The sequence below is a fragment of the Saccostrea cucullata genome, unplaced genomic scaffold (genome assembly GCF_032062105.1).
Source record: "Saccostrea cucullata isolate Sc308-1 unplaced genomic scaffold, CSIRO_AGI_Scuc_v1 ctg4871, whole genome shotgun sequence".
Lineage (NCBI taxonomy): Eukaryota > Metazoa > Mollusca > Bivalvia > Ostreida > Ostreidae > Saccostrea > Saccostrea cuccullata.
Genome location: NW_026930810.1, coordinates 21,786 through 31,848, shown reverse-complemented (window position 1 = coordinate 31,848; position 10,063 = coordinate 21,786). Strand labels below are relative to the sequence as shown.

At 33.1% G+C, this 10,063-nt stretch overlaps 1 protein-coding gene across 1 annotated transcript; it reads right to left on the bottom strand.

Annotated features, from left to right (window-relative positions):
* Positions 1-2,613: 2,613 nt before the first annotated feature.
* On the bottom strand, positions 2,614-9,448 carry LOC134230176 (uncharacterized). The gene is made up of 4 exons (XM_062711950.1): positions 9,188-9,448; positions 4,550-4,700; positions 3,425-3,557; positions 2,614-3,023 (listed from the first exon to the last, which is right to left on the bottom strand). Exons 1-4 carry the CDS (start codon positions 9,188-9,190, stop codon positions 2,858-2,860), a joined length of 453 nt encoding a protein of 150 aa, XP_062567934.1. The 5' UTR covers positions 9,191-9,448; the 3' UTR covers positions 2,614-2,857.
* Positions 9,449-10,063: the final 615 nt, after the last annotated feature.

The following is a 10,063-nucleotide window of genomic DNA, read 5'->3' as shown; positions in this document are numbered from 1 at the left end:
TCGAAGTATATGAAGGCAAAGCTGTATAATATTATTACATTTTAATTTTAACACTTTTTCAGATTATGAGAATACATTATTAACAGTACAGACCATTGATGTGGATAGTGTTACCGGAGACTCGGGGATCCAGAAAATAGATCCATAAATTGTACAGTGTATTCAATCCAAAAGTAACATTCTTTGTTTGTCTGTTAACATTTTTTTATTGATGTAAATCTAATAACTATCAATTTTCAGCATGCAGATTCATAATTAGATAGTAGAAGACTCTTAAACATATCTTTATATTCTGCATTTTGAAGTATCATAATTAAAACAAGGTCAATATTAAATGATCAAGCAATTAATTTCAAAACTGACAAAATGTTTTTGTGAGAAAAAAAGAGGGCTAGTTTAAAGTCAGACGACACGTTCCTCAAATTTATGTTTTGTATCTCTAGATATTATATATAAAAAGTATTCATATTTGTCATTCTCTTCTGATTTCTACATTGTTTTCAAAATGTTTTTAAATATAAGTACAACAAAAATTTCGATATATGCCATTCAAAAGATTGCCCATTAGGGTTATTATGAAATATCTTTTAGGGTCAGTTCAAGTTTAGACATTCATATATATATATATAGCCCTTCCATATTTTCATTTTAGGCACCAGTAGCTACTGAGGTCTTAGCTCTTGAGAGACATGGTATCGTTTTTGAAAGTGCATGGTGTGGGGCAGGCATAAAAAACTGCAAGAAAAAAAGTGGGGAAATTCTCCAAACTCGGGGGGGGGGGTGGGGTTAAACATCAGGTTATGTTGAGAAAAAAGTCACCCAACCCAATGTCATGTAGCCTCATTGATATGGTTTTACTTTAAAATTATTTGAGCTGTCATAGTGACTCTCTTTCGTAAACTAGAATTATTGTGAGCAAGCTCATAAAATGATACCCACCCTCCTGCTATTGCATTAAATGTTTTTTTATTACAAAAAAGGTCCAAATATTAATTTAAAACCTTTTCAAAATTTTGCTAGTGCAGATATACATACCGAAATGACTATGACATATACTCAAGTCATAGGTAATAAAACCGTTGTGTTGAGCACAAACTTCCAATTTCTCTTCATTCGAAGTTAAATATGTAAATGTGCCAAACTCATATAGTACACTTTTACTGCAGTGACCTTGAAAAAGCTATGTCCTTGAGTCAAGGTCAAACATGTCCAAATGAACTTTGGTCATGGTCATGACAAACCTACAGCTAAAAAATAATCCCCGAGATGAAACTTCAAGTCTTTTCATTAGAATGTTACAGAATGGGCAAAGATTGCACTTTTCCTCTACCAATGACCTTTGAACTTGTTCAAATGACCTTGGGTCAACTTTTTGACACATCTCTAGATCATAGGCAATCTTAATATCAAGTATGAACTTTCATTGGCACTTCATTGAAATGTTATGGACAAGTTAAAATTTTACATACATATGGATGGGTGAACAAGGTGATTCCTACCCCCCCCCCCCCCCCCCCCCCCCTTTTTCCAAGTTTCGTTTGTGAGGAATTTAAAATTCCTTTTGAAATTGAATGTGCATATATTTATCAACAATAGTAAAAATTATGAGTATGCTTTGATCAGAACCAATATGACCAATATAATGGACACTGTACATGTATTCAATTTACCCCCACCCCTTCAAAAAAGCCAGATTGTCACACATTTTAACCATTTGTAGCTTTTTTCTGCTAAAGTTGCCTGCAAATTTTATTGTATAGATATGACATATAGTTAACCCCTAACAAGATCACACAATTCATTTTTCCAGCAGTGGTTGTAGATTTTGTGTATATAGTGATAAACATATGTAATTTTTTCAAAATTAACAAGCATTGACGCCATGTTCTTTTACCGTTGTCATGGCAACAATATCACTACAGAAATTTTGTATTTCCTATTTTTGGAGAATAAAGTAATTCCATCTTTCAACAAATAAAGTAACCAAAATACCTTATCTTATCAAGTTCAGAAAGCATATTCATAGAAAAATGTCTAAAAATCATTGATTTTCACAAGGATTTATGAACCCGTTGCTAAGGAAATGAATTTCCTTGGATACCAGTCCCTTCATACGTTAAAAAAAATTGTGTTTTAGCATTAGGTAGGACAAAGTCTTTTATATACCAAAAGCTTTTGAAAAAATAAAATTTTGACTTTCCATTCAATGCTCGATGCTTGCTGATTTTGACTCTTAAACATTAATCTTGGTGAATTTTCAAAAACATGTTATAACACATAACAATTACTAGTAATAAATCATTACGACATTGGAGAAGCAATGCAAATCTGAACAATGCAAAGGGAGTGAAACTGGCAGATTTATATATGAGGCTTATAAGCCTGAAAGGACAAACAATATGAAATTCCATCGACTGCAGCTGCTAATTATATTTTTCAATTAGACCCATTACTCTGATGCAAAATAGGAACGGTATTTCTTTTTTATAAGATTCGATGCGCTTTCAAACATCTTTTTGCTCTTGTTATGTGGTGGGAATGTTCTCTTTCTTCTCCTTTATGATATCTTAATTCTATTATAAAGGTATGAAAATGCATAGATTCAAAACATAGTTCATTTTCACTGAAAGTCGATTCGTTCAAACTTTATTGCATCAATTGGTGAATATACACGCATCTTGAACAAAGACATTTGGGTCAAGACTGAAAAACGACTTTGTTCCCAACATTTTTGTTATATTTTAACAAAGAAATATATGTATGTATGCATTTGCAATAAAGTTTTATTTCAGTAGCAAATAATATTTTTTTTTAATAAACTGTGTTTAATTAATAGGTCACTACTGTTCTCTATTGATCATTCGTAACTCTTCTGACGACATTTGGCGATGACGCCTTCTAATTTCAGGTCGGACTCGTCATTACACTGGATTTCTGTGTGGACACCAGTCATCTTTCCTCTAAGCGCCTTGGCACTGCTGGCATACAGCATCTTCTGTTTAATGGGAAGAGTATCAGATACCCTGGAAAATTATTGCACAATAAAATTAAATTCAAAACTAATCTACTAAGATTTTGCAATAAAAATCACCGGCGTAGTTAGATCTACTTATGCGCATGCGTGGAACAAGTGAAAAGGAATGCCAGTAGCCTCGATCAGAAAATTAAGTTCTCTCTATCTAGGTCGTACGTGTAAGCGAAACGCACCTAGAAATAATCTTGGATTCCCGAATTAATCCAATGTATTTGTGTCAAATAAAGAAAAACTTTCATTTTGCAATCTTCATACTTTTTTTATTGCTATTAGCTTTTGACATGGACTCCATATTTATTCTACTGTGTTTAGACTACCATCCCCTTTTTGGGGGGTTGGGGGTGCAAAATTGCAAAATTTATATCATATAAGATGTTAATATTAACTCACCATGTGAAGAAAACTACTTTGTCCAACTCGCGGGTGTCAACATTGTAGTGAACATCGAACACGCCATACCGACCTTCACCGTTAGCGGCAGCTTGAATGAGTTTACCACAAAATTCGTCATACGCCTCTTCCGCTACAAAATAAATATGTATTGCTAGAAATGCTATATTTCACTATTCTTAAATGGTACAATGCTCAGTTGAAACTGTTACGTTTAGAATTGAGATGATTCAATAAATCTTTAGCTCCTATTATTTATATGACCTCACACATGCAATTACACGAGAATAATGATTATACATTTCTCACTGATTTACATATCCCCCGAAAATTTATGGTTATTTTAACAAGTTTTTCATACAAGAAATAGAGGTACCTTTCCGGGCATTTTGTACGATAAATAGCAGAGGGTTTGTTCCCTCAATATAATTCTTTTGGAAGTGTTTTGCCAACATTACAATTTTTTCTGTACTTATCTTTCAATACATTTTGTTGAAAATTTAGAAATTGGAAGATAATGAATGTTTTTGATATATAATTAATAAATAAATAAAACCCCAGATATCTGAGTAGTTGAGACAAATTTGTAAATATTTACAGTATAGAAAAATCCCTCTTTAATTTCTCAGACATATTGTGACAAAATCCTCTCGGAGGATTTTTATTATACAACTTGAAACCTCAGGGAGTCACAGAGAAGAAAGGGTTAAAAGGTGATGGGAAGGTTCTTAATACATGGGCTCACGGCGGCGGTCAACTGGTCAACGAGGGATGCTTACTCGTCCTCGGCACCTGATCCCACTTCTGGAATTTCCAGGACGACCAGTAGACCGTGTTTTATTACCTCTTCATAGATTTGTATGGTTTATATATTATTTTAGATCGATCATTGTTCGTTATCTTCACCTTTCAGTGGCGGATCCAGAAATCTTGAAAAAAGGGGGGCTAGTTTGGGGTCATGAGAGGGGTCCATAGCCACACCAAAAAAAAAAAAAACACTGACATCAAATTTTGTGTATTTTTTGACACAAAAGGGGGGAGCTCTAAATCCGCCAGTGCCTTTTATTTCTCTCCACAATAAGACATTTTTTTGTTTAACATGTAAAACGGACGTTAAATTCTCACCGCTAGCTTCATCTCTTGGTTTGGTACTGTCCACCACGATTTCACTGAAATCTTTGTTCAGTTTGTAGATAATGTACCGGTATTTCTTCTTCGATCCCTGAAGATCTTGGTAAGTCTCAAGACATTCGTCTGAAAGTGCCACTCCGGAAGCCTGAAAAGTACAGTAAAACTCGTTTAGTGCGAAGACGGATATTGCGAATTCACGGATATAGCGAAGTTTTCTTGAGTCTCCAGCTAAATATCTTTAACGAATTCTTTATACGGATATTATATAACGAATTACGGATAAAAATAAGGGAGTATTTTCATAGGTCCCAGTGACTTAGTTAAAACCGAATTTACTGTATTATTGTTTTCGGTGTTTTTGGTATAGCCATTTTCTTTTTTTACTGCAAGGATGTACAAGCAGATTTGTTTTATATGTAAAGAAGAAAAACAGTACAAGCAGATTTGTTTTATATGTAAAGAATAAAAACAGTACAAGCAGATTTGTTTTATATGTAAAGAAGAAAAACAGTACAAGTAGATTTGTTTTATATGTAAAGAAGAAAAACAATGTTTTATCTGGGAACTGATAACTGTTTGGCATTAACTTAAGATACATCATTTCATAAAAATAAAATATTCTGAAAATTAACTATTGGACATACTAGTATCTGTAGATGCTCCACATAAAAATCTACACAAACTAATGTGTTGCACTGTCAACACAAACAATTTCAAACATTACTTAACTTTTTAAAACAGTATTTTGGCAAATTATAATATTCAGAGGAATAATTAGTGTAAAACATCGAAAATCCTCAAATAGGGATGTCTGTAAAAGATATCCCTCTTTGAACTGAACACTGAAAGAGGAATATTTGTATAAATATGTCACGTATACATGTTAAAATGTAATTCCAACGGTTTGCTTCTTACTTATTAATAATCTTCAAATTACCATCTGATAGATAACTCTCAGGTTTATTGTCGATTTCTAAAAATTTCATTCATTTAATTATTTTGTATTCAATCTAAAATACACTTATAGCATGCATGTCTTGAATCTTCATAGGAGTAATTATCGGGACATTTGCTAGGGCTGTAAACCACTGCATATTTTCAAACTTTTTTTGCCTTGGTCTTTATTGTTAAAAATGCGACAACCGTAAAATATATTTATAAACTATTATACCCCCCCCCCCACTTTATGAGTTGTTTAAAACATGTATTTTTATGTAACATTAGATTTCAAAATACCATCAAGAATTTAGATTTTTAATAAACAAATCATTTGCAAGTGTGTGACCCATTTGAAAGAATTTCCGAGAATTTCTTTCTAACAGGAATTCTATTTTTATATGCGTTCAGTTCATCAGAACTACATGGTACATAGTGTCGTTTCTTTATTATTTAAACCAAGTCCCTTGAAAATATGGTTGGTATAGAGTAGATTCTCAAATGTAAAGAAGTTCCCTGGGTGTAGGTTGGGGGCAGCAACTCACTCACTCACTCATTCGTCCTTAGACAGCAATAGGGGATCAAAATATATTGGAAGATTGCCACAAACTCGCTGAGGTGGTGTAGATTGTAATTTGTACAGATATTTGTCCTTACTTTGGAGAAGGGTGAGGCTACAATACGAAAAAATAGAAATTCTCCAAAACTTCTCTTCCTAAAGTCATCAATATCATGATGAATATATTTATGTGGAAACAAACCTTTGGTAGTGAAGATTCGTTATTTGTTCAAATCAAGACGCTTAGTTTTAATAGGGTAGGCCACAAAGGGTGATCAAATATTTCCCTAGGGATGCAAGAATATTGGGGAAAATGTGATGAAGAAAAGCAGGACAAAGTTATATGTTACTCAGAAGAGCGTCGTGGCTATTTTTTTTTAAAGTATACAAAATCTACTGGGTTTTTTTAATCAAATTTGTTACATGTGTCCTCGGATATCCACGGTAAAAAAAACGAGATCACCTGCTGGTATCCGAAAATGATGTTATATAAGGTTTCATAATAACAGCGGCTGAAATATTGACTTTTGAATAAAATTAAGTTTGTGAACAATTTGAATGAACTTCTTGGAAATAATATTTCTAAGTAGTTAATATTTCATTCTAGATCTCCTAACTATTAACAGCTTTAAATGTCCTATTTATGTTTCTTTTTTCCGAAGAAGTACATTTACATGTTTACCCCTGGTATATGATATTCAATCTGTCCTTTTCATTCGACCGTAACTGCAGTCACAACTTTTTGTGAAATACATTTCATTTTATTTCCATTAAAAATATCTAAACTTATGAAATATGTTTACATACAGACAAATACAGTGATTTCCATTCACGTGTAAACTGGCTCGTTTGCTCCTTTACAAACTTCCCTGGTGTCAAAACTGGTTAATTTTTGTTACCCGTAGATTTGCTTAAGTAACATGTACTATAAATCCACTTTTAATGTATATTCTAAAAAAAAGTGTGACGTCAAGGATTTATGATACAAATCGTTAAACTCGGGGAATATTTTTGAAAAATTTTTAGGAAAAAAAAAATAAGAATATCAGCTATAGTTATAAAACATGACACGCGGTTTCATGTTTGTTTGTATAAGCTATCATACTATACTGAACAAGGAAGGAGAGATAACTGACTTATCGATGTTATCTTTTCTCAAAAATTCTATAAAAATAGTATACGATTTATATTATCTCTACAAAACATGTAATGAATATTTTTGGTGCTCCCGTTTTGCTTTGAACTGAACACTAGATTGGAAACTGATTGGCAACCTTATTTGAAAAAAAAACACAAAAAGAAAACAAACAAAAACAACAGAATATTGTGCAAACTCGAAAATACTATTTCCGTTGTGTGTGTGTGTGTGTGGGGGGGGGGGGGGTCCATTATAATAGAAAGTTGAGAGATTGCCTTAGGCCTGGGGCATATATTTACGTACACTTTACGGTACAATATATATGGTGATTATTCATACCTCAATTTTAATCTACTTTTCATTGAATTCGTTCGTTTAGTAGATTGGCAAAAGAAAAGCTTTAAAAAGTTATTCAATTTCATATTAGATCTATTGGAGTTTCAGTTAAGTTATTTTTCTATAGGGCCAATATTTTATTTGATTATTTTTTGTCAACTTCAGATTTTCTATGTGAGCGAAACGGTAATAGGTGCTATTTTTATAAGTATGTTCAAATTTAATAGATATTATTATATAATAGTGTTGCATTATGCATGTACTATGCCTAAATAGTAGGCAGGGTTTGACACATGGTGCACGAGCCGGAGGCGAGTGCACTATGTGTCAAACCCTGCCTACTATTTAGGCATAGTACATGCATAATGCAACACTATTGTTATTATTATGCTGACTGTTGTTATTATTTATGCGGCAATCTGTTTGACTTTTTCCTGAAAATATCGGTGCTTACACATGCAGCGCACTTGCAAGAACTCATTCAAAATCTTCATGCTAAAATTGTTTGCATGCTTATTTATTTTGGTTACTAGTATTTTCTCTAAATAAGTCGGGATTTTCTGTCCCAAAGCACTCATCTTTATTTTCTGTTTTGTTAGTACATGTAAGCCTTATTTGTTTGCAGACGTCGATTCTCATTGATAATTTTCTTTTACATCCTTCAATCAAGCGGCATATAAAAAAGCGTTTTAATGACCCTATGAAATCAGTTCATCAAACGATCTGTATGCAATTAGTTTGAAAGTTTGTTGTACACATTAATCTAAAGTTCCTTAGAATAAAATAACTGTTTTCAAATAATATTTGTCTATTTTCTCCTTCTTGTGTCAATTGTATAAATTAAGTTTATATATTTAATAAAATTCTACCAATCAGTGATCGTCTCTGTGGCGTAATCGATAATGCATCGAACTGACAATCTCATGGTCGTCAGTTCGATCCCCGGCGTGTGCATTGAAGAATTTTATTCAGTAAATAAAGCCGTGCACTATTTCGGCATAGTATGCTTACGCTCTATAAATCCTTAGACCACTATGCGAGAATAGTAGGGTATGGGTTATATAGAGACAAACTGACAGGAAGCATAATAATATGTATTAAAATATCAGTGGTTCAAATTTCTGGGTAAACACCTTACAAGTGTGTGGCCCATTTAAAAAACTTCATTCATTCCGCATAAGCTTTTAAAAAACGCAATGCCCATATATGTAGATTTTTTTATATGAAAAAAGAGTAGTATATTTTTCTTCCCCTTTTATTCAAATGTATAACTGCCGCCTTTTTACGCTTAGTATTTAGATGACGATAAAGGAAGTTCTCTTACTTCCGCAGTCATCTTTGCCCTTTTCTAATGTTTTGTCAGCAGAAAAAAAAAATTCACTAAGCTATATAAACTCAAAAATCGCAGGATCATCGTTTTTTGTTTTCCTTGTATTCAACATCTAGGCTCAACTTCCGTCTATGTAAGTCTAAAAATGGTTTGCGGGCGTTTCCCCGAAAATTTTCCCCGTTTTTGAAAACAAAACGGTTTCAAAATGGTTCAAACCTTAACAAACATTATACAAGCAAATATCACAAACTTAAATTTAAAGTCACGGTATCAACATGCAAAGTACAGATGAAATTAACAAGAAATTTATCATAATATGGAGAAGTAGCCTACCATTGTATATATTCACACAGACGAGTCAATCCAAGTATCGCAGTGACTACAAACGACAAGTATAAAGTTTCCTGTCGGCTTAGGACTAATATCCGGGTACAAATAATACCTAATTTAGAAGTCGTTCTGTCGTCACAAATGAGGAAATACAGAATGAGACACAGACGTCCAGCTGTTTTATAGGGTTCAGGATGAGGGGGAAATGGGGAACGTCATTTGAATTACTTCCGCTGCGAGAGAAAGAGCATAGAGCGTGTACAAATGTGTACATCAACTTACTTGGGTTTAAACGGGTCTCTAATGTACATGCACAAATAGAAGGGGGGAGAGAGAGAATAAACTATTTACTAGTACATAAATTCATAATTTCATATACATTTGTATGTGTATATCGCATACAATTTGTTTTACATTATATTATGTATAACATCTTATTTATAAAACTAACCTTTCAAATACAACCCAAGTTCCAAGAACTCTTAAAAGCAGGGCAAGTGAAATGAATATCTAAAAGAATTTTCTTATCAAAAAGCCAGGTATCCGCTTTCATGCACATAGGATTTCTGTTTTCTTGTTACATGTATCTACCATTTTCACCGGGTAGAGCGCTACATTCAGGAAAGACTTGCATGGCAAAAAGGCTTATAAAAGTGCCCCATTCTCTCAATTACCCCTCTTAACTTTTCGGGGTATAAACGTTTTCGAATTTTGATGCAAAATTCTATTCTGACTCAAAATTAACCCCCAAAGGGATTCTTTTTAAATACCCTAAAGGTTTTTGAAGTGTTGCGATACGAATAATTTAGTTTCATTGATTCACGCCCATAGGAAACAATTTCAGTTTTTTATGGGGCACAGCCATAGATTTTTAGTTGT

What these genes read in the sequence shown, in the direction of transcription:
- LOC134230176 (XM_062711950.1), bottom strand. An exon ending in ACCAAGAGATGAAGCTAGCG is followed by an intron (nt 3,558 to 4,549) that starts GTGAGAATTTAA and finishes TTTATTTTGTAG; the next exon opens with CGGAAGAGGCGTATGACGAA. An exon ending in AAAGTAGTTTTCTTCACATG is followed by an intron (nt 3,024 to 3,424) that starts GTGAGTTAATAT and finishes ATAATTTTCCAG; the next exon opens with GGTATCTGATACTCTTCCCA.